The sequence below is a fragment of the Chrysochloris asiatica genome, unplaced genomic scaffold (assembly GCF_000296735.1).
Source record: "Chrysochloris asiatica unplaced genomic scaffold, ChrAsi1.0 scaffold00103, whole genome shotgun sequence".
NCBI lineage: Eukaryota > Metazoa > Chordata > Mammalia > Afrosoricida > Chrysochloridae > Chrysochloris > Chrysochloris asiatica.
The window spans coordinates 9763751-9789581 of record NW_006408621.1 but is presented as its reverse complement, the minus strand read 5'-3'; the positions used below and the strand labels follow the sequence as shown (position 1 = coordinate 9789581).

The following is a 25831-nucleotide window of genomic DNA, read 5'->3' as shown; positions in this document are numbered from 1 at the left end:
GCCTTCAGCCAATAACTGATTGGAATACCTAAAAGGGGTTCTACAACTTGCCCAGTGAAATAGGCCTCATGCAAAGCCTTTACAGAGTATAAGGATCTTAGGTGGAATCCTGAGTCCCATCCACAAACTTGTGAGGTAAGACATTCCCACTAGAAAGGGCAAGCTGACTGGAACAGCTACAGTGACAGAAGATACATCTTCTTCATGATGAACCTGACCTATACTCAGAGCGGTAGTTACTCTAAATACCAACAGAGAGGGAAAGTCTTCAAATCAAGTTTCAGTGCTATCCACTCTGTGCACAGGGTAGACAGGGACAGGCAACTTAGACATTGGCTATCTAAAATCAGGGGCCAATAAAGGCACGAAGTGACTAGCTTACAAGGTTTCAAGAGGAGCTTAGTTTAAGAGTGTGGAGGGAAAGAAAAAGTCCCCACCGAATAGCTATCATCTTGTCTAGATGGGTCTGGTAAAAGGAGATGGGGATAAGATTCGTAAGATTCAATAGTGAAGAACTGTTATCATGACTAATCGCGACTGCCACAATTGTAAAGGTAGAAGTTTTGTAACAAAAAAAGGGGAGTGGTTAATCTTACAGTCCAGAAACAGAGGACCCTAGGACCATCAAGAGAGGAAGGCACAAGGAGAATGTGGGACCTTATCCAGAGAAGCAGCAGCACCAGAGATGGAGGCAGAGATGCGGGCACGGAGAGGGGGAGTGGCTGAGGACTCTAGATTCATCAACTAAGAAAAGAAGGACTAAGAACTGGTGGCCAGGAGCAGACTTGCAGAATCTGCCCTTTGGAGATGTAATTTATTATATATGCCTGAGTGGGGTTTTTCGTTTGTGTGTTTTTTAAAAAAAGCTAAAGTGGATAGAGAGAAATACTTTTTACTGATGGTATATGGAAGGGATTATAATCAATGTAATGAAACAACTTATATGAATTGTTGAATGTGAAACTGATGATGTGCCCTGTAAACTTTCATTCAATCCACAATAAAAACCTTAAATTAAAAAAAAAAAAATCTAGTCGTGACGCAGTTTCCACTTTCAGCCCACAGGCCCGAGGACCACGTTGTTATGTCAGTTCCATACAGCCACCAAAATCCATAGCCTATAAATCATGTTCATCTACTTCCCAAATTCCTGTGTGCAAGCACCAAATTCTACTATTTTTAAGCCTCAATTTCAGCTTAAATCTATTCTCTCTTCTCAAGCCCTACCACTAATTAACTAATTCAGTCTCACTCATCTGAACTACTGCTGCATCCATCCCTGCCCCCACTTTATTCTTCACACCAACAAAAGAATTCTCTCTGTAAAATACAAAATTTATGTTTTAAAAAATTTAATGGAGCTCTGGTAGCGTAGTGGCTACGAATCGGGCTGCGAACCTTAAGGTCAGCGGTTCGAAACTACCAGCCGCTCCACGGGAGAAAGATGAGGCTTTCTACTCCCATAAAGATTTACACCCTCGGAAACCCTGTACAGGGTCGCTATGGGTCGGAACCGACTCGATGGCACTTAACAACAACAACTACCATATTAAAAAAAAAACACCTCTTCAAGGTCTAGTTGCATAGATCATACCAACCTCATCTGCCACCAGTCACCTCATATGCTAAAGCTCCAACAGTATCAACTCATTTGACACCATGTGCTTTTTTATGTTGCTCCCTAGACTTGAACTTCTTCCTCATCACCTGGCTGGCTTGAGAACTAGATGTTTTTTTAAAACAGTTCAGGCATCTCCTTTCCTGAGAAGCCTACCTGATGCTCACAAAATTCATTCCAGATAAAATAACTGGAGAACAAAATATATACTTTCCTTGTCTTTATTCTTCAACTTACCTCAAAACTTTTGATAAAATTAGATTTTTTTAACTGTCATTGTTAATTATTACTTATTTTAGATGTGACAGAGATGCCCTGGTATGGCGCTACAGAATAAACACTGAACTGCTAACTGAAAGGTCAGCCGTTGAAACCCACCAGGGTCGCTATTAGTAGGAACCAACTCAAGGGCACTTAACAACAAAGGTATGATAAAGTTGTTTTGTTTTGTTTTTTAAGAGTTCTTATATCTTAGGATATATACTAAAATATTATCAGATGAAAAATTATTATTGGAAATTATCATCAAAACAATCCAGTGCTAAGGTTGAGAGGAAAAGGGGTAGAGATAAAAATAAGATTGGTCATTAATAAAAATTACAGTGGGGTAAATAATACATGGGATCATTATACTACTCTGCTTTTATATATGATCAATTTTCCAATGATAAAAACAAATCACCTTACAAAGAACCTGGCAAATGATTTAAAAAAAAAAAAAAAAAATTAAGTGCATTTGCAAAATTAATGATTTTCTGTCTTTTAACTTAGCTTTCTCAACCTCACATTATGGACATTTGGGGATGGATAATTCTTTGTTCTTAGTGGTTGTTCGGTACCTTATGTTTAGTTGTATCCCTGTCTTCTATACCCTAGCTGCCAGTAGTACCTCCCAGCTGTGACAACCAAAACTGTTTCCAGACATTTCCAAATGTCCCCTGTTGGATAAAAATGTCCCCAGGTGAGAACTACCACTTTAAACAAAGTGTCTTGCTGTTTAATTTGCTGCTGCTGTTGTTGTTGTTAGGTGCTACAGTGTTGGTTCCAATTCATAATGACAACAGAAGAAAACACTGTCGGGTCCCAGGTCACCCTCACTATCATTGCTAGGTTCACGCCCATTGCTGCAGCCTCTGTGTCAATCCATCTCTCTAGGGGGCTTCCTCTTTTTCTATGACCCTTTACTTTACCAAGTATGATGTCCTTTTCCAGGGATGGCTGTTTAATAAACAATGTTAATTATTACTAGAAAAGGAGACAATGATGAGATATTTTAGACTTTGGCTATATAAATTGTATTTAAAATTTGCCCTCATTTTTAAAATGTAGTTATTCCTTTACCAAGGAGGAAATTGTGTTATCAATTTTACCTGATCTATAAACATTCCTTTTTCACACTGCGTCCACAAATTACATCTCTCTACAATCATTTCTAAAACAGAAAGTGGATAGAATGGAAATCCATGAGGAAGGATGATTGAAGGCCACATGTATCTCACAGCTGTAAACAGTTTTCAAACTTAGCATGTTAAGTAGAGTCCTGGTGTGGTGCTGTAAGAGAAGCATTGGGCTGCTAACTTCAAGATAGGTGGTTCAAACCCACCAGCTGCTCTATGGAAACCTTAAGACAGCGCCACTATGAATCGGAACTAACTTCAAGGCACTTAACAACAGCAGCCTGTTAAATTACACTCCAATTCCAACCTTACCATGTTTTTAGGATTAACCCATTTGTTTTGTATTTGAGTTCAATTAATGACAAAAGAAAGAAAACCAGTACCAACTTCATTCTCAATTCCACTGATTCACCCGCATTCCACACAATTGTTCAAAATGCAAAAAAGTCTTTAGACAAATATAATGAACAGTCCAATTTGCCAGATTTAGGGATTAAATTCTAAATTTAAAAAAAGTATACTTAAAAAAATTTTTGCAAAGAGAAATTTGGTTTTTCAGCCTCCTGCCCCGATGCCCAGTAAAAGAAGGACTTTGTTTTGGTTGGGGTTATTTGTTTTGTTTGTTTAGCTGTTTGATTTTTGGTAGTTGTTGCTGTTACTGTAACTTAGATTCATTCAATTGAAAATGGAACATCCAACACTCAGAGAATTTCACTGTATTCCCCCAGATCAAACGAAAACAATAATTAAGGAAACTAACTGCTTTCCATTTACACTAAAATTAACATATCTTTCATACCAAAAAACTTTACAATACACATTGGGTTCATAAATTCACAATCAATAAGGAAATGACATAAAATTATCACTGAAAAAGTAAAATCATATTCAAATTATATAATCTTCCTTCATAAACACATCACAATAACAAAACTATCATATAGTTTATAGATTTCTAACACATTAATTTAAAATTTTTCTAGTCAAGAGAAAATTCCATCAAATATGTTGGATTCCTTTACCCTCAAAACATCATAAACCCTTTAATAGTTGTCCCACAACTCAAATTAAATACAAATAAAGAAAAAAGGTGTTCTCGTGGCAAAGCACTCAGCTACTAACCAAAAGGCTGGCTGTTCAAACCCACCAACTGCTCTGTATGAGGAAAATGTGGTAGTATGCTTCCATAAAGATTTCAGCCTGGAAACCGCTGTAAGGCAGTTCTACTCTGTCCTATACAGTCACAACTCCATGGCAATGGGTTAGAGAAAAAGCAAAAGGAATAGATGGCAAGAGAAGATTTCTGTTTTTCCATATGTATCTTCAAAGGTAAGAACCAACTGGTCCACCACCTTTGACCTCAGAAATCCTAAGCTCACTCACTCAGAAGTGCCTGCCTGAAAAAAAACTGAAGAATTCTGCCTAATCTAGATTTGAGAGAACTTGATTTATTTGTAGTCTAGGCAGCAGACTGAAACAAATATGAGACTAATATATTTTTAATAACGAAGGTTAGCTTGCTATTAAGTGCCATCAAAGTGGTTCCGACTCATAGCTACCCTGTACAGGATTTCCAAAGAGCAGCTGGAGGGTTTCAGTTATCCTACAGCACCATAACAGGACTCCTATGTTTAACTAAGACGAAGCAAGTCATCCTTTACACCACACATACATGCTCCCAACTGAAACTTCAATAATCATTGTTACTGTTGTAGTTAAGTGCCATTCAGTCAGTTTCGACTCATAGTGACCCTGTATAGAATTTCTAAGGAGGGTCTGGTGGGTTTGAACCACTACCTCGCAATTCAAATAGATCTCATGATCCAGTGCTTATCCTACAATGTCAAGAAATCTTCATTCCTTTTTATAAAGATATGATATAAATTATAATAAGCATACAGTGATAAACATGAACATTAACGTTAAGAAATCTATGGATTCCCTATGAGATAAAAGAAGAAAATCCTCTTGAGTGTCATAGACAATGTCTCCACCCAGGGGTTCTATACCACCCCCACCCATTAAATTTCCTAGTAAGAGTCTGCAAGCAAACCCAACTGGGCTCCCAACAGCAAGGTGCTCCTTAAAAATATCAGGAAAGTCAACACTTATCTTCATCAAGAGGTGTGCCTAAAATGCAGTGCACAGAATACCAAAAAATGCTTCCACTTGCCTTCTTTCAAATGTTAATATTCAATCAAAAACCAGTAAAAGTTGTAGGCAAAAATTAAATTTCAAAAATGAAAATATTCCATCTAACAAAACAGAAGTATGCATTACTAGGTCATTAATATTTACTCAAAGACAATATTCAATCTTAGTTTAGTTACCTCTGCTTCTACATCCACATTTTGCTTCAAAAGTAACTTCAAAATGTCAACATGTCCATTCTGACTAGCAGCTTGCATAGCTGTGTGGCCAGCGCACTGCCCATTTACCTAAATAAAAGAAGACAGTAGGAACACGTCAGAAATCAGAAAAGGCCAATATATACATATAGTGTAGATTTAAGTCCAGTACACTGTATGATTCTATGAGAATAATTGAGTCTGGTATGCCACATATCTTAGTACAGATCACTCGAAATTATTTTCTTTATTTGAAAGATAGGAAGGCTTTAAAAAAAAAAAAAAAAGATATATGTTCCTTTGTTCAAAGAGCTATTAAAAGAACTGTTTATGCAATTTATAAAGTTGAAAGTTGAGGGAGGGAGGGAATTAGTAAGGTAAGGTAAGTTAAGTTAATTTTGAATATTTGGTTCTATTTGTATTATTAAACCTCAGAGTTCTACCAAACATTCAGGAAGAGCTGTCACCAATCCTACTCAAATTATTCCTGAATATAGAGGAGGATGGAAACCTTTCTAATACATTTTATGAAGCAAGCATAATCCTCATACCAAAACTAGGGAAGGACGTCACTAAGAAAGAAAATTATATAGTCCAATATCTTTCTAGAACATAGATGCAAAAATTCTCAACAGAATACAAGCCAACAGAATCCAGCACATGAAAAAGATAATATATCATGATCAAGTGGGATTCATATCAGGGATGCAAGGTTGGTTCAACATTAGAAAAACGATCAATGTAATCCACCATATAAATAATAAAAAAGAAAAGAACCACATGATCATATCGATTGATGCAGAAAAGGCATTTGAAAAAATCCAACATCCATTCCTAATAAAAACACTCAATAAAGTACAAATTGAAGGGAAATTCCTCAACATAATTAAGAGCACATATACAAAGCCAAGAGCCTACATTACTCTCAATAGAGAGAAACTGAAAGCCTTCCCTCTGCGAACAGGAACGAGACAAGGATGCCCACTGCCACCCCTCCTATACAATATTGTGCTGGAAGTCTTAGCAAGAGCTATACAGCAAAACAAGGAAATTAAAGGCATCCAAATTGGCAAAGAGGAAGCAAAACTCTCCTTATTTGCAGATGATATGATCCTACACATAGAAAATCCAAAAGACTCAGTAAAAAAGCTACTAGACCTCATTGAAAGATTCAGCAAAGTGACAGGATATGATCAACATACACAAATCAGTTGGATTCCTCTATACTAAAAACAACAGCACTGAAAAGGACATTAGGAAAGCAATACCATTTACAATAGCCACCCAAAGGATGAAATATGTAAGAATAAAAGTAACCAGAGAAACAAAGGACTTATACAAAGAAAACCACAAAACACTACTACAAGAAACCAAAAGAGACTTACAAAAATGAAAGAATGTACAATACAATGCTCCTGGATAGCAAGACTTAACATTGTGACGATGTCAATACTGCCCAAAGCAATTTACACATATAATGCAATCCCAATCCAGATTCCAACGACATTTGTCAAAGAGATGGAAAAAACAATTACAAACTTATATGGAAAGGAAAGAAATGCTGGATAAGCAAAGCACTGCTTAAGAAGAATAAGGATGGAAACTTCTCACTCCCCGACTTCAAAATTTATTACACGGCTACAGTGGTCCAAACAGCTTGGTATTGGTACGATGGAAGATACATTGATCAATGGAATAGAATCAAGAATCCAGAAATAAACCCATCCACATACAGCCAACTGATTTTTGACAAAACACCTAGATATATCACATGGGAGGTGGTAGTCTCTTCAACAGATGATGCTGGCAGAACTGGAAAGCGATATGCAAAATACTGAAACAAGACCTTCACCTCATGCCTTATACAAAAACCAACTCAACATGGATTAAAGACCTAAATGTGAATCCCAGAATTATGAAGGCCATCAATGAAAAAACAGGGACAAATGTAAAGCCACTAATTCAGGGAATACTCAGACTACCAAACATTTTGAAAACTACACAAACAAAAGTAGACAAAGTAGATGATTAGGACATACTAAAAATTAAAAACTTATGTGCATTAAAAGACTTCACCAGAAGAGTAAAAAGGGAACCCACAGAATGGGGAAAATCTTTTACACTGACTCTCATTTCTAAAATATATAGAAAACTACAACAGCCTTACAAGAAAAAGACAACCCAATTAAAAAATGGGCACAGGACATGAACAGACACTTCATCAAGGAGGAGATCCAGGCAGCCAACAAACATATGAAGAAATGTTCACAATCACTAGGCATTAGATGCAAATCAAAACAACAATGAGATATCATCTCACACCAGCAATAACAGCAAAAATCAAAAATGTAAAGGACAATAAATGCTGGTGAGGCTGTGGAAAGACTGGAACCCTCATGTATTGCTGGTGGGATTGCAAAATGCTCCAGCCTCTCTGGAAAGCAATATGGCGCTTCCTCAGAAGGTTGTTAATAGAAATACCTTATGATCCAACAATTCCTCTACTTGAGATTTACCCACAAGATATACAAGCCATAAAACAAGTAGATAACATGCACACCAATGTTCACAGTAGCACTATTTACAACAGCAAAAAGAAGGAGACAGCCAAAGTGCCCATCAACTGAAGAATAGGTAAACAAACTGTGGTACATACACACAATGGAATATTATACTACCTTGAAGAATAACAAGGAAGTTGAAAGCCATCGCATAACATGGATGAACCTTGAGGACATTATGCTGAGTGAAATTAGTCAGTCACAAAAGGAGAAATATTGCATAGAACCACTACTGTAAAAGACTAAGAAAAAGAAACAGTGCAAAAGGGGGTGGGGGGGAACATGGAATTCTTTGCTGGTTACCAGGATGAGGGAGGTGGGGTGAGGGAGGGAGGGGAAGGTGGAGCACACGACAGAGAATAGACACAGCATAGACTGGGTGCTAGAGAGGCGGCAATACACAAGAAGGGGGAGGGGAATGGAAGAACAAAGTGGATGGAAAAACTATTAGATAGTTTGCATGGACTAAATGGGACAGAGGAAAATGATGATGTATGCACAGCCTTGGAACAATAGGGCTCTGGGATACAGGGATTGAGATATGATTGAAATGGGCCAAAGGGGGTAAATAATGTTAAGATGGTTGGCTGTCTTTTGAATCTTAGTTTCCCAAGCATATTGTTAAAAAATAGACAGTTGATGGGGAGAGAAAGGAATAGCCAGAAATATCATCATAGAAAGCTTGTAAGTCTGTCTTCTGCCTATAACTGATTGAAATACCTAAAATGGGGCTACAATGTGTCTAGTTAGGAGGCTTCCTGCGGAGCCTCTGTATTACGTAAGACCATAGTTGGATTCCTGAACCCCATCCAAAATATTCTAAGGTGGGAAATTTCCACTTGAAAAGAAAAGTAGACCAGCCTGGAGCGGCTAGAAGAACAGAAGATACTTCTTGAAAGAAAGACCGACAGGAAAAATACAAAACAATATAGGCAGTCTGATTGATTACCAGAAGAACAAGCAAAGTTACTTGTCCAGGAGACATCAAGGCAAGTGGTCGGGTCCCCTCAGGGCAAACCCTCTTCCAAGACTAAAATTCAATGGGAATACATGCTCTGATTGGTGACCACATTCGTCACCGATAAGGCGAAGTAAGGGAAAAACAGCAACGAAGTTGCAAGCTAAGCCCTACAATGTTCAATAGACTCCTGTGAACCTGGGTGGAGACCTGGTTGGCCAGCAGTGTGGCAAGACCTGGGGACTCTTGGACCCAAAGTCAGTGACATAGCCACAGAGGACTAGAGTGGAGAGTGAAGCATCCAGCTGATTAGAAGAGAAGGCAAATACATAAGAAAACCCACACTCGCATGTAATACCCACTTGACCTGGCTTCAAAGACTGGATGATCAGAGCACAACTAGAAGAGGAAAAAAAGAGTAATATGATACAATTTGATGAATTTGACCTACAACTATCGATGCAGTAACTCAAAAGAGGGAACAAATCTTTACAACAAGGATAATTCCCACCCACCCCCCTCCACACACAGAGTAGACAGAGATGGGCAAGTTGGAACTGACTACCCAAAATCGGGGTCTACAAAGCCAAGAAGTGACTGGCTTACAAGCTTTCAACAGGGAACCTAGATCCAGAGGGCACGGAGGAAGGTAGAATCTGCACTGAGTAGTATCCAATCTGTCTGGGCAGGGTTGATGAAAGGAGATAGCAATAGGTCTCTTGTGGTACAACAGTGAATAATTGTTATCAGAACTGACTATGAGGTTTGGAAACGTACAAAGGTAGACATTTTGTAGCAAAAGGAGGGGAGTGATTGACTTTGCAGTCTAGGAGCGGAGGTTCCTGGAACAATCAAGAGAGAAGAGTGGACAGCAGGACCCTACCCAGAGAAGCAGTGGTGCCAGAGATGCAGGCAGAGACGATGACGTGGAGATATGGAGCAGCTGGGGACTTTAGACCCAGAGAGGGAGAGGGGCTGTGTGCTGATGACGGGAGGGCAGCCTTGCAGGGTATATCCTTTGATTGGTTGATGATGCATGGAGGGGATTATATCCATGGCAATGAAACGATATACGATAGGATGAATGTTAAGCCAATGTTCTCCCATGTAAACTAACATAATTCACAATAAAACATTAAAAAAACAACAACAGCTCAAATAATAATTTGAAACAACAGCTCAAGAAGGTAAAGTAAAATATCATAATGAAATGCACAAAGACTTGGAGTTAGAAAATAAAAGTGGAAGTACATGCTTAGCATTTCTCAAATTGCAAGTATTGAAAAAAACTTCAAACCTCAACTTGCAATACTGAAGGATTCTATGGGCAAAATGTTAAATGACATAGAAAGCATCGAAAGAAAATATAAGTTATACACAGAGTCACTGTACCAAAAACAAACGGTCAATGCTAACCTATTTCTAGAGGTAGCACAGGATTAAGAACCAATAGTACTAAAATCTAAGCTTCAATGAAGGCATCCATGAAAAACAAAGCTCCAAGAATTGACAAAATACAAATTGAAATATTTTAACAAACTGATAAAGCACTAGAGGCACTCACTCAACTATGCCAAGGAATCCAGAAGATAGTTAACTGTCCAACGAATGGAAAAGAGCCATATTTGTTCCCATTCCAAAGACATGTGATGCAATAGAATGCAGTAATTTTCAAACAATATCATTACTAGCATGTGCTTAATATTATAATTTACTTATCAGCATCAACAGCAGTAACTTAAAGTCCATCAACAAGTAACTGCCAGAAATTCAAGCCAGATTCAGAAAAGGACATGGAATCAAGAATAGCATTGTTGGTATTGGATCAATCTTGGCTAAAATCAGGGAATACCAGAAGGATGTGTACTTGTGCTTCACTGACTATGCAAAGGCTTTCAACTGTGTGGATCATAACAAGGTATGGGTAACACTGTGAAGAATGGGTATTACAGAAAGAACACTTCATTGTGTTCATGACCAAGAGGCAGTCATTTGAACAGAACAAAGGGATGTGAATGTTTTAACATCAGGAAAGGTGTGCGCTACAGTTGTATTCTTTCATCATACTTAGTCAATCTGTACTCTGAGAAAATAATACAAAAAAGCTGGACTATACATGAAGAAAAACATAGGTGAAGACTCATTAACAATCTGCAATATGCAGCTGATACAACCTTGCTTGCTGGAAGTGAAGAGAACTTAAAATACTTACTGGTGAACATCAAAGACTACAGATTTTAGTATATATTGCACTTCAATGTAAAGAAAATAAAGATCCTCACAACTGGACTAATAAACAGCATCATAATAAATGGAGAAAAGATTGAAGCTGTCAAAGACTTCATTTTGCTTGGATACAAAATCAACTCATACAAGCAGCAGTTAAGAAATCAAATGGCATTATTAGGCAAATCTGTTGCACAAGACCTCTTTCAAGTGTTCAAGAACAAAAATATCAATCTGAGGGCTAAGGAATAAACCATGGTGTTTTCAACCACCTAATATGTAGTGAAAGCTGGACAATGAATAAGGAAAACCATAGAAGAATTGATGTATATGAGTCATGATTTTGGAGAAGAATATTAAAAGTACTATGGACTGCCAGAAGAACACACAAGTCTGTCTTGAGAGGAGCAGAATGGATACAAACTTTGGTACATACACACAATGGACTACTACGCAACACTGAAGAATAATGATGAATCTGGAAAACACCTAATAATGTGGATGAACCCAGAGGACATTATGCTGAGTGAAATCAGTCAATCACAAAAAGACAAATATTGTATGAGACTACTGTTGTAAAAAGTAATAAAAGGTTTTCTTGCTTAAAGAAACATTCTATGATGGTTACCAGGGGTGAGAGGTAAAAGAAAATTGTTCACTGGGTAGAGGGCTGACACATATTAACTTGGATGATGGGGAAGGCAATATACAATAAGAGAAATGTTGGTGCAGGAAAGCTGAAGGTAGTAGAAGACACAAGGAGGAATCCAAGAGTTAAAGTGAACAGAGGTAAACACCGTGAACTGATGGTACATGGAAGGAACTGTAATCACTGTAATGACACAAAGCATAAAATTTGTTGAATGTGGGACTGATGATCTGTCTGCTCTGTAATCCTTCACTCAATTCACAATAAAAAGTGGTGTGTTTTTTTTTAAAAAAGTGTCTTGGAAGTATAGCCAGAGTGCTCCTTAGAAGCCTGAATGGTGCAACTTTGTCTCATATTTCAGACATGTTATCAGGAGGGACCTGGAGAAGGACATCATGCTTGGTAAAGTGGAAGGTCAGCAATACAACAGGAAGACACCCTAATGAGATAAGTTGGCTCAGTAGCAGCAGCAATAGGCTCAAACTACCAAGTGTGAGAATGGCCCAGACCTAGCTGTTTTTCATTCTGCTGTGTATGGTTCACTGTGAGTTGGAATGGACTCAATAGCATCTACCAAGTTCTGCCAGTCATAAAATTAATTGTATTTTTAAATCAGAAAATGGTAATATATTTTAGATATGCATAGTGGAGAATAATGTCTGGTATCTGTTTCTTGAGAGAACCAAGAAGAAATAAATAGATGAAACACATGTGACACAATCTTAACAAGCACTGAAGCAATGTGGCCAAATTTTAGTAACTTAAAAAATAAGGTTCATTATACTACTTTTTTCTATTTTTGTATATATTTCAAAAAATTTTTTTCATATGCTTACATCCACATCTGGTCTTTTTAGTAAATCTTCCACTTTAGCAACATCACCATTGGCAGCCGCCTTAACTAATTCTTCATTGAGGTCACCAGATTCTTGGGTTTCAAATAATTTCTTCAAAAGTTGGGAAAGTCTTTCTGTAAAGCATCAAATAAAGCTATTATGCAGGAGAATGTCAAGCCTTAACTACTAACAGATTAGCATTACACAGATCCCTAGAGTATCTACTCTTCCTTTTTTTTTTTTATTTCTAACATCAATTTTATTTTGTACTATACTACATTATAGATAAGGAGCTCTGGTAGCGTAGCGGTTACGAATCGGGCTGTGAGCCGCAAGGTCAGCAGTTCGAAAGTACCAGCTGTTCTGCGGGAAAAAGATGAGGTTTTCTGCTCCCGTAAAGATTTACAGCCTTGGAAACCCTGTGCAGGGTCGCTATGAGTCGGAACCGACTCCACGGCACGTAACAACAACAACACTATAGATAAGGAGCTCTGATAGAGTAGTGGTTATGAGTTAGGCTGCTAACCCCAAGGTCAGCAGTTTGAAACTACCAGCAGTTCCGCGGGAAAAAGATGAAGCTTCTCTGCTCCCATAAAGATTTACAGCTTTGAAAACCCTGCACTGGGTCACTATGAATCGGAACGACTCCATGGCATATAACCACCACCACTGCAACATGCTACAGATAATTTCCCACAGGAGTTATAATTACTAGTATATTTCAAGTTGCATTAAAAGCCCATATATATTCCAAGTTGTCTCTTAACCCAATTTAACTTCTAATTAAAATTTTAGAAACAATATAGGTTACTTCAAAAATAGTTCACAATGATACTAATACATCCTTTTGGGTTTCAAGCTCACCAAAGTGACACTAAGAACTTGGATTCTACAGACCTTAAAGTAATTCAACAGATAATGATTATGAATCCAAAGCAATGGAAGGTTTATGATACCATTACAGCTCTAAAGAAATGTTTTAGAGACAAAGCAATGGTTCGTTGAAATGGTTACATCAAGTGCTAATGACATACTTCAAGAGGTGCCAACTGATTAGTTTTGACTAACAGGAAAGAACAAGTGACAAAGTTACACAGTTCCCTCTATAAGGTTTTTAAAACAGCACTGATCAACAGAAAAGCCCACCAAACTCTGCTCCTTAATTTTTATGGCTACTTACTGGAAAACAAATCATAAAGTAAGGCGGGGACAAACACCTAGTTCACTTTATTTTAGACTAGACTACTAATCACCCTCACTCTATTAAAAAAAATGCAGTCCTTACTGTGATACCATCTGACCACAAGGTAAAATCAGACACTAACTAACTAGACGGCACTTAACAACAACAACAACCTGATCTAAACTTCAAGCACACTAGCAAATTTTATCAGGAAAGTAGAGAGGTAGTAAAAAGAAACACCATTCAATGCTTTCCTTTCATTTATTACCATTTACAGTTATGGCTCTATCTTCTAGATGATAACAGTGTTTCTACAGTAACATGTGGTTTTTTGTAGAATAAACTGAGTGTGTAAATGAAGCTAGAACACAGGAAAGAAAGACTTAGGACATAAGTCTATCCAACCACCCAGCATATTCACATGTCAACATGGCTCTCTACTCATTGTGACATATGGAATAACTTAAGAGAAAGAAATGTGAATAATTTATTAAAATATCCAGGAAGAAAGCCATCTGCTAGTAATAATGTTGGAAATAAAGCAAAAATAAAACAGTGTAAAACAGTGATGGTTCTTTGGCAAAAAACGAAAGTTCTGACTAAAGAGTCAAATGGTGAATTTCAGGCGTTTCAGATTTGATATGGAAAAGCCCTTGATATACTTATGAAAAAAATACACATATTTATTATATCCAGGAAGTGCTTAACCAGAATAAGGGTTGTTCATATGAAAAGAGTAGTTACCTCCATTGAAAGTTTAAAAGGTGAGAACAATCAAGTGAGGCTATGTGATCTGGGAGAAAGCCAAGAACATATACAACATTGTCTGTGTGAGAATTTGGGAATGAGCAAAGGTTCTAATGTAAACCATGTTGTTTTTAAAGAAACAAATGAAACATACCACCAGATGCATTGCTGATGGCTGATCCTGCAGATGCCACCCTGGAAACTGCTGCTGGGTTATATGTCCAGGATGTTCCACAAACTTCCACCTTTAAATCACTGTCTGAATAAATCTGCTGTACTCGCCCAACTTTACCTAAAGTCTTTTAAAAAAACAAAAACAAATTCATGTTTCCAATTTAAAGCATATGCCAACAAAACCAATCACCAGTTTTTATCTTTCAAAAATGTTAATATATCTTTGCTTCTAATGTAAAAATTATTCAAGGATAACCAAATATTAATGGATAAAAACAGATCAAGGCACATCAGGTTAAGAATACTGGCAACAGAGAGAAAGAGTGAGATCCTCATCTTTGAAAATGTAAAGACTTTAATGATATTAAAAATATCCTAATAAATAAAACTATTAAACTTTCGTAAAAATCATGTCAATAACTTGTTCACTGGGAGGAGCACAAGAGTTAAAGGCAAAAAAGGTAAATACTACTGAACACTCAACCATGCAGTAACATAATAACAATAATCTACACATGGATACACACTCAAGCTGAACAGGGTGGGAAGGTGAATGGGACTACACCCACGAATATACAGCGGTTTGACAGAGGATATACCTCTATGTATTTACCTGTGATGCAAATATATCCATGACGATAGTAGAGCAATACAGGGAGCAAAGTTATGAAAACTTCTTAGCTATAACCAGGCATCTTGAGGGAATGAATCAATGGATCTGAGGGCTCAGGATCACAGTCTCAGGGATACCAAGGTCAACTGGCATAATACAGTCCACAAAGATAATGCTCTACATCCTACTTTGGTGAATAGTGACTGGAATCTTAAAAACTTGTGAGTAGCCTTCTAGGGTGCAACTACTACTGTTCTCTTGCCATCCAAAGCCAAGAGAGAAGAAAATCAAAGAGGCAAGGTAAAAATCAGTCCAAAGGACGAATGAACCCCCTGAGCCCCAGCCTCCATGACTTTGAGGCCAGAAGAACTAGATGGTGTCCAGCTACCACTGCTGACCTCTCTGAGAGAGATCAAATAAGAGTTCTGGATAGAGTGGGAGAAAAATTTGCAAAACTCAAAAGCAGAGAAAAAAAGCGGCTAATGAGTTTGATAGATACTGGAGAAACGTCAGACACTGTTCTAAGAGCTTTACATATACAGACTCAATTAATACTTGCAACCCTGAAAGGTTAAGTGTTACTATTAGCCCCATTTCAAGCTCAGGTCCTAAACCCATTTCTCTTAGGCACAACAAAATATAAAAAAGCAATACTGGAAACACTGGTGAAGGACAGTAGTAATATTTGAACTACTTTCTAACACAGAGAAGCAACTGTATTTCCCCCTTTTACCTCTCCACATCATTTGACCCCAACTTTTTAAAATTATTACCTGGATTGCTAGATGCTATTCTAATCTTTCTGTTAGTTCCTTCTCCACTGTTAGTTCCTTTCTCCACTGACTGGCTCCTTTTACTTATTTTGATATTTAAATCTTTTCTCTCAAATTTCTATCCCTTAGTTTTTGCACTTCTTTCTTGGAATTAATATACTTTGATAATTATCACGTTTATTCCAAAGACTCTAAAATATACTTCTCTAGCACATTTCATCCCTGCTCTCCCCTAAACAATTCTAATTTTTAATTTCTCATTAGACATTTTCACCTGGATTTTTCCATCATCATCCCAGATTCTATAAAGTCACTTTATTTCCTTATTAACTTACCTGTCTATTCGCCCCTCCTGTATGATCTCATTTATCTACTTCTAAAAGATTAAATCTCTTTTTGGCATAACTAGTCCTGGTGTGGCCCTATAGGATAAGTGATCAACCACAGGGTCAATTTGAACAGCAAGGTCAAACTCACCAGCCACTCCTAAGGGACCCTATACAGGATCGCTATGGGTCAGAACCGACTCAATGGCACTTAACAACAATAACAGCAACACTATTATTAACCAGCCCTAAATTATCAAAAATTTATAACACCACTCAGTGTTCAAATTTGCAATTACCTCATAATTGATTCAATTGTGTTGTTTCTTTAATCAAGATCCAAATAAAGCCTATACATATAAATGGTTTCTTTGCAAATTATTTGTTGAACAAACAGGGTTCACTTGTCCTATAAAGATTCTTACTAGCTGAATTTTATTGATTGGTATCCTGGTGTGGGCAAATGCGCTGAACTGCTGTCAGTTTGAACCACAAGGTCAGCAGTTCAAGCTTACTAGTTGCTCCTCAGAAACCCTATACAGGGTCGCTATGGGTCGGAACCAACTCGATGGCACTTAACAAGGTAAATTTAATTAGAAAAAATTGAAACACAAAGGGCACAAGCAGGCTTAGCATCCCACAGAAGAGTGCAATTCTAGGAAGGTTTATACTAACAGTTCTTCAAACATTAATTTTTTTTTTTTAGCTTCATAAATATCAAGTAATTCCTAGTCAAAAACTATCTTAGATATACTTACTGGAAGCATAGCTTCAGCCCATTCTCCATGTCCTCGTTGTAGAAGTTTAATTCTTTCCAGATCATAACAAACTTGGACAAGATCACCCACTTGAAACTGGGAGGTGCCTCCCTCTGCACCTTGAGCAGCATCCCCACTTCGGACAACATTTGCTTTAGTGAGAACTGCAGGATTGAAAGTCCATCTACAAGATCAAAAACAACTCAAAATGGGTATGCTCACACAGTCTTAATAAAATACTGTTAGTCAAATAGTTGCCAAATCCACAGAGAAAAATTGTATAATGAGTCACAAGAATAAAGCAATCCTTTGCAATTACATCTTAAATGCTCTGTGTTGCTTTTTTATCATTTTAGATCTGAGCAAAGAGACATCTTAGCACAAGTATTAACATTTTAGTAAATTTATGTCTATATTTAGTCTTCCACACTGGAACATTCTTTAAAACTGTTATGAATTATGAGTAATATGTATTTGTTGTTAAACATTAAAACATTTCAGAAACATGTAAAAGTTCTATTTTACACAATTACACCTGGACTACCAATCTCTCTCAACAGAAACCACTAATAATATTCTGTCTGTTGTGTACAAATCTTGCAAATCTTCTATCAATATTGCTAAGTAATGTTTGGGGCTTTCTTTTTTTACTTTTTATTGTAAACTGGGTAAAGACAGGGCAAATCAGTTTCTATTTAGAAATTTATATATATTGTTTCATGTCATTATATTAACTGCAATTCCTACAGTATCACTTGTTGTTGTTGTTGTTGTTGTTGTTAAGTGCCGTCGAGTCGGTTCCGACCCATAGCGACCCTGTACAGGGTTTCCAAGGGTGTTACTTCTCCCATTTTCTTCCTGTGCTTCCCATTTCCATGGCTCCTTCGATCAGAACCCTTTTGAACTTTTTCTTTCAGTAAATGCTGCACTTTGTATCTCGTATGGTTCATTATTCTAAAAGGGTGACTACCACCCTGGAGTTAATGTTCCCCTTATAGGCCTGTCTGTTGTTTGGCTGAAATGAGTTCAGTCCCAGGCCTGAAGAGGGACCAAGAATTATAGTCTCAGGGCATCCACTAGTCTCTGACCAGTAAGCTTGGGAGTTCTTGTGGTTTTGAGTTTTGTTCCATATTTTTCTTCCATACTATGCAAGGCCTTCTAATGTGATCCCTTTGGAAGCAGTGGGTAGTGGTCTCATCTAATTCTTCAGGTCTCAGGGTGATGGAGGCTGTAATTCACTTGGTTTATTAGTACATCTGACTAATTGTTTCCATGTGTCTTTGATTTTCTTTATCCTTCCTTCTCTCAGACGGGGAGAGATCAAGAGTTGTACCACAGACAAATACTCAGGAGCTTCTAAAACCTCAGTCGATTCTCAACAAAGTAGGATACAGGATATTGTCTTTCTGGACTATGCTATCTGGCTTGTGGGACACCATAGTCAATTAGGTAAATAATATTTATAATGTAAAAAGAGAATTCATTTCCATAAATGGGATCATACTATATATACTTACATTATTCTGGGACTTCTTTTTTCCCAGAGAATTTATCTGGAAAGATTTGTTTTTAAATGACACACATACGAATTTATTTAACTCACTTTAATGACTACAGAGTTTTAATAGCATAGATATATACTAATGTGTATAACCACTGTGCTCCCAGATAGCATGCAGAAAACTTACAAACAAATAGCCTATGAATACACCGAGTTGAGAGTCCTAGTGTGGCACTATGGGTGAATACACTAGACTGTAAAGTCCGTCTGAACCACAAGATCAGCAGTTCAAGCTCACCAGCCACTCCTCAGAAACCCTATAGAGTTGCTATGAAGGCACCTGACAAGAACAACAATGCCCAGTGGAGAGGGAGGAGAGAAGAAGCTCCCAAAGCATATGAGCTCAGTGTTGACAGGATGCAAAAGAGTCAATCCAGGGAAGGATGGAGTAAAGGCAGAAAAGGTATTCTTCATGGAGTAAATGATATGTGCAAAGGAACAAAAGTGATGCACACATTTCTAGATTGCTGATTAGGATTAGTGTGTGGCAAAATAGTGAGAGCTGTATTCTCAAGAAATAACACTAGATATACGGGCAGAGGTGTCTGAATCGTAGCCTTCACATTCACAGTAGACTGATATGATCCATTACGAGCACAGACCTTTTCAGTGATATTCAGAGCTAATAGTGATATTGTATTCTACTCCTGAAAAAAAGCAGTATATAACAATGTAATATAAATATTCTCACATAAATTCAAACACATATACAACATTCTGTTTGTTTAATCTTACTAACAAAAAGGTCAGCAATTCAAATCTACCAGCCGTTCCACAGGAGAAAGATGAAGCTTTCTGCTCCCATAAAGATTTACAACCTCGGAAATCCTATATAGGGTCACTAGAAGTTGGAACCAACTCGACAGTACACAACCACCACCAGCACCACCTCCAAGAACTAGCTTTAATGAGTCTTTGGTTATGCCACATTATTTACTTTCTTTAAGGCTCTATATACTAATTCTATCTGCCATTATCTATAATTGAGAAATATCACCAACCTATTGCCACTTGGATACTGCACTACAATGTCATGATCTTCATCAATGCCACAAACAGTTCCAGTTGTAGTTAAAGTCTCAAACATGCCATCAGTCCAGCCCCCATGACCGTGTTGCAGAGACTGCACAATTTCTAGCTCAAGATCGATATTCACCAGGTCACCAATCTGTAAGCCACCAGGATTCCTGTTACCATTTTGCTCACCTGTAATTGCAAAGGGAGTCGGGGGGAAAAAAAGGAGGAAAAGCAGTAATTACAGCAACAACAAAAATTTGTGTTATTTTAAAATGAGAATAAGTTCTAGATATTTTCATTGTAGCCATTGTCTAATATTACACTATTTTGAAAATACTTCGTAAGCATTTTCAAATTCTAGAACTAAGGAACTTTAAAACAAAAGGAAAGAAAGAAAACAAACTCAAAATTCCAAATAATATGATGATTTATAACAAAGACTAAACAGGGCCAGAGTCTATAAAAGACCAGGCAACCCCATGGCAGAACACAAAGTTCAGAGTACTGAAAAGATTCCATTTCTACCAGATGGCTTATTGACTACCACGGCATCAGAGTCATCATAACTAAGAGACATGAAAGAAAACCATGAAATTATCTTTTTCTCTTAGGACTATTTTAAAACAAATAATTATTTTGATTTTTGCATAAGGATTTTTTTTTAATATCAAATACCACTACTGCCTAGATTATTAATCTTTTAAAGTTAATTCTGAGATAAAGAATTCATAACTGTAAAACATTATGAAGAGTGATTCAAATAATTGTACATGTTGGTTTTGCAATTCTTTGAAAGTAAGGCAAAAAAAAGTTTCTGAAAGCAAAATACATGGCATTTTTTTAAATATAGGTATTTCTTCCAGATTCTACTTTAAAAAAATCATCAAGGTATATTTTGCAAGAAAACAGTACTTTTTGGCAAAAAGACAAGTCAAATGGCTTGGAGACGTATACATATCAGGAAGCTTCATAAAGTTCATGGGCAAATGGAATTAAAAGATAATGAATTTGTCCATGAACTCTGAAGTCCCCCCTTACAGTTCAAATGAGAAGGGAAAGCAAAGCATCCAGATACCAAAGATTTGATGAAAAAAATGTGGTAAGTGTTCATCCTGGCAACAATAAAGAATCTACAAAATGAAAATGTTGTTGTTGTTAAGTGCTGTTGGGTCGATTTCGACCCACTGTTGTTGTTGTTTTGTGCCGTGGAGTCGGTTCCGACTCATAGCGACCCTGTACAGGGTTTCCGAGGCTGTAAATCTTTACGGATGCAGAAAGCCTCATCTTTCTCCCGCAGAGCAGCTGGTAGTTTCGAACTGCTGACCTTGTGGTTCGCAGCCCAATTCGTAACCACTACACTACCAGAGCTCCTTTTCCGACCCATAGCGACCCTATATAGAGTTTCCATAGAGTAGCTGGTGAGCTTCAACTTGCAGTTCAAACGGCTTTACAGTCTGGCACATTAACCCACAGTGCCACACCAGGACTCCACAAAATGAAAATAGGTCTGGTATTTTTACTTTCTTTGAATAACAGGTGAAATTAAATTTACTATGAAGGACCCCTGGTAGTGCTGTAGGATAAAAACTGGCCTGCTAAGTGCACGGTGTAACACTGTGGGTTAATACGTCAGATTGCAAAGTCATTTGAACTGCAAGGTTGGTGATTCAAGCTCACCAGCTGCTCCTTGTAAACCTAATAGAAGGTCGCTATGGGTTGGAATCAACTCGATGGCACTTAACAATAAAAACAAGTGCAACTTGTTCAAACCCATCAAAGTCGTCAGTTCAAACCCACTAGTCGCTCTGCGGGAGAAAGATAAGGTTTTTCTGCTCCCGTAAAGATTTACAGCCTCGGAAACCCTATACAGAGTCACTATGAGTCAGAATTAGTACAATGGCAGCAAGTTTGAGTATATGCATTACCTTTGTCTTAACAGTTAATATTCAATTTAGAAGGCAATTTTCAAAAAGCTAAGGAATTTTACAGCTAAATTATGCACCAGACTGCAAAGCCGTTGGTGGTTCAAGCTCACCAGGTTGGCGGTTCAAGCTCACCAGCTGCTTCTCGGAAACCCTATCCAGGGTCACTATGGGTCGGAACCGACTCGATGGCACTTCACAACAACAACACTATCAATAGGGAATCATGGTTTGGCACTATGTTAATGAGCTAGATTGAAAATGTTTGATCCACAAGGTCAGCAGTTCAAGCTCACTAGCGACTTCTAGAAAACTCAATACAGGATTCGCTATGGGTCAGAACAGGCTCAAAGGTACTTCACAACAACAACACTCTCAGGAGAAAGGAACTCTGTTAGCATAGCAGTTACGAGTTGAACTGCTAACCCCAAGGTCAGCAGTTCAAAAGTACCAACTGTTTTAAGAGAGAAAGATGAGGCTTTCTGCTCCCAAAAGATTTATGGCCTCAGAAATCCTGTACAGGGTCGCTATGAGTCAGAACCAACTCCACAGCACATGACTACCACCACCCCCACTCTCAACAGAAGGTGCTCTGGTGGATAGTGAGTTATACATTAGGCTGCTAACTACAAAGTCAGCAGTTCATATCCACCAGCTGCTCCAAAGAAAAACGATGAAACTTTCTGCTCCCATAAAGTTTTATAGCCTTAAAAACCCTATAAAGTGTCACAATGAATTAGAACTGACTCTTGATAGCACACAACTATCACTACCAACTCTCAATAGCATATGAAACATAATATTGACATAACCTAACCCCAATGTTTCAATAAGTTTATGATTTACAGATCAAAGTTTCAAAGATATATTAATGATATATTAATGGCTTATTAATTCCCAAGACATTACAACAACTAAGTCTAAATAAATCTCAAGAAAGAAACAAATATTTTAAAGTCAAAATACTATTTTAAAAGTATTTACCTAATTAACTTCAATGGTCACTACTTTTTAAGTTTACTTTAAAGATTTTCAATGGTCTCAGGCACTCAAATCCATGGTTTTGTCATGATTTCTCATCTGCTAACTCACCTAAAACAGGGCAGTGATCTCTGTAGAACGAACCTCCTTTGGCATCCTGGACACACTTCAGATCCGACTAAAAAGAAGACATAGAAGAGTTATCTAGGAAAATTTCAAGGGTGGCCCAATTTCTGAAACAGACAAAACTGCTCATTCAGAATATGCCATCAACAAAAGTCAAGGGTAGCTAGCTATGGGTTACCAGCCACACTAAACATTGCTTTCAAAAGCACCTGTCAAAAACTGTATACCTAATATTCAAATAGATCACATATATTTTAGCTTTTATTTAAATCTTAAAATGCTTGATGTTGAGACTCTATACCCATGAACTCAACAATTTCTACATATAAATTCATTGACACTAATTACATTTCTTCGAGTTATACAACTATTCTTGTAATTTTTTCCAAATTGTTCTTCCTCCATTAACTTTAAACAGATATTTAAACAGGTGAATAACCTTTTGGGCTTCTGTAGTCAACTGGACTGCAGATAGTCCATGAAACAGCATAATGCTGTAAGATAGTCCACATAGTCGACATCCTACTTTGGTCAGTAGCAAACAGGATCAGAAAAGCTCATGAGCAGCCATCTAAGAAACAACTATTAACTCTCTCTCTGTCTGGAGGAAAGAAGAATGATGAAAACTGAAGACACTTGGAATCAATCAGTCCAATGGATTAATAATGGACGTGGTGCTGAGGGTTAATGCACCAGACTGCAAAGCTATTTGAACTCCAAAGTCGGCGGTTCAAGCTCGCCAGCTGCTCCTCGGAAACCCTATACAGGGTCGCTATGGGTCGAAATCGACTTGACAGCACTTAACAACAACAACATGGAAGCATTAGTCTCTTAGACTGTAAGATCAAAGAACTAGATGATGCCTGGTTACAATTAACAACTGCTCTAAAAGGGATCACACATTAGAAGGTTCTAGATAGAATGGGATAAAATGTGGAACAAAACTCAAAATTATAAAAAAGACCAGGCTTACTGATCAGATACAGTCAGACTGGCGGAACCTATGAGACTATGGTACTTCAGGTCTGGAAATGAATTCAACCACATGGCTCAATATTCAACAAAGCAGCAGATAAGTCTATAGGGGTGAGGACAAACACTGTAGAAAGAGGTCAATCATTCAAGACATAAAGGATGGCATCTACGTAAGGACAAAATCCAAAAGGTTGGGAAAGGAGGAATGGAAGCAAGAAACACAGAGTGGAAGTGAGATAAGTGATGTTACAGGGAAGGGAGTGAAATCAAGAGGACACAAACAAAGTGTATGATTTGTTGCAAGTAAAATGGATGATCTACTCTGTAAACCTTTGCTCAGTTCACAATAAAAAGTTAAAAAAATAAGAGTGTAATCCTCAAGGCAGACATTCTTTACTACTTAAGCTAAACAACTATTTGATTTTTTTTTTTCCATTTATAACAGTTTATTCTTTGAGTTGTACCTCCATTCCCACCCTCCCTTTTCTGAATGGTTCCTCGCTCAGTGACAATCTTAACTGCCCCATAGGTTTTACTTTATCTTCTGAATTCCTGTTGTCAATTTGATCCCTTACAGTTCTTAAAAGAGCAAAATGTTCAGGAAGACATTCTAGTTAAGTTTATATATGGTTTGGTTTTAAGACTTCAGGGGATATTTTGGGGTTAAAGAGAAAAGATTTTAATATCATTTCAGGTTTTGATACTACATCAAAATGTGACTTATGGTAGTGTCTTAAAGATTAGCTAAAATGAAGACTCAAACCACATTAATAAACTTTGTACTATTACATTGAAATAAACTGGTGTCTCTTAGAGAGAATGCATTTTTAGCTATGCATAACTTTGCAGTATCATTTGGAAAATTTTGCTTTACCAAGTAATGCAGTCTAAAGTTGGCATATGACAATAAACAATATCAAAAGGTTCACATTTGCCATCACCTACCTGTCTGATGAAACTTGACTGCCATGCCAAGTTCATGGTTATCCATAATCCTAATTATTGCATTAAAGTTTGCATTTTGTCATGGCAATAAATACTGTCAGTTGTTTTTTGAAGTGACAATATTCATTTGAGAAAATGTCTTTCAAAGGCTTACAGTTAAATAGCCAGTGTTTGTTAGTCATTCTTTCAAACAAAAATGGTCTGAAAAAAGTGGTTAGGTTTACTCATAATTCAATTACACATCTGCAATTGTTCCACAATTTTGTAAGGTTTTTGGTACTATGTTATCACTTTCATTATTCCACGTAGCTTTTTAATGCTAACTTTTAAAATGTATTGAAATTTTCTGCTGTAGTCTATTTTCTACTATCGAGTGGTGGGTTTGTCTGTTGATGTTATTCAGATCCTGTTTCTTCATTCACTTTCTTTCTAGTTGTTGTTCTATCCACCAAGAAGTAGTATATTACCATCTCCAACCACTTTTATAGATGTACTTCTTTTAGTTCTAAGCATTTTCTTTATATATTTTGGGGCTCAGGCTGCTTGGTTATTTTATCCCCCCCCCTTTTTTTTTTAAATAATATTGCCGCTCCTGATCTGTTTTTATTACTGTTTGATTTTAACCTATGATGCCTGTGTGTCAACATACAGATAGGTCACTTTTAAAACCTATTCTGCCACTATGGCTATTAATTGGATCATTTAATCCATTTATAGTCACTATAATTACAATAGAGAGGAATTTACTTCAGTCATTTGGTCATAAATTTTTTTGCCTTGATGAGGTTGATGACTTCTTTGTTCCTTTTTCTCATCAGTGCTGAGTTTTTAAAAACAGATTTTCCCCTTTTATTTTAGTGAGTCTTGGTTTCTTCTTTTCTTTGGTGAGTAGAGTTATATACTTTACGGTTACAGTGAAGTTTACAAATGTAACACCTACATTTACAATGTTATCTATTGAAGCCACCTTAATTTCCTTGGCATGTGAAAATTCTGTTTCTACACCAATCATTCCCTTTCTTGTTTTGATGTTACCATCAATTACAACTTTGTATCTTGGATTCCCTGTAATCACATTTTAAGTTTATTTTGTTGTTGTATGTATTCAGGTCATTGTTGTGTGTCAATACTTTGAGT

At 37.2% G+C, this 25831-nt stretch overlaps 1 protein-coding gene across 1 annotated transcript in view; it reads right to left on the bottom strand.

The window, feature by feature from the left end:
* The window catches only part of MIB1 (mindbomb E3 ubiquitin protein ligase 1), a 147691-nt gene that overhangs the window by 65834 nt on the left and 56026 nt on the right, over nt 1–25831 (bottom strand). Inside the window, exons 5-10 of the mRNA XM_006867290.1 lie at nt 22760–22826; nt 19730–19934; nt 17168–17351; nt 14678–14822; nt 12594–12727; nt 5346–5453 (exon numbers count right to left, since the gene is read on the bottom strand). Of these exons, the coding sequence (XP_006867352.1) occupies nt 5346–5453; nt 12594–12727; nt 14678–14822; nt 17168–17351; nt 19730–19934; nt 22760–22826 (843 nt within the window). The remainder of the gene's footprint in view (nt 1–5345; nt 5454–12593; nt 12728–14677; nt 14823–17167; nt 17352–19729; nt 19935–22759; nt 22827–25831) is intronic.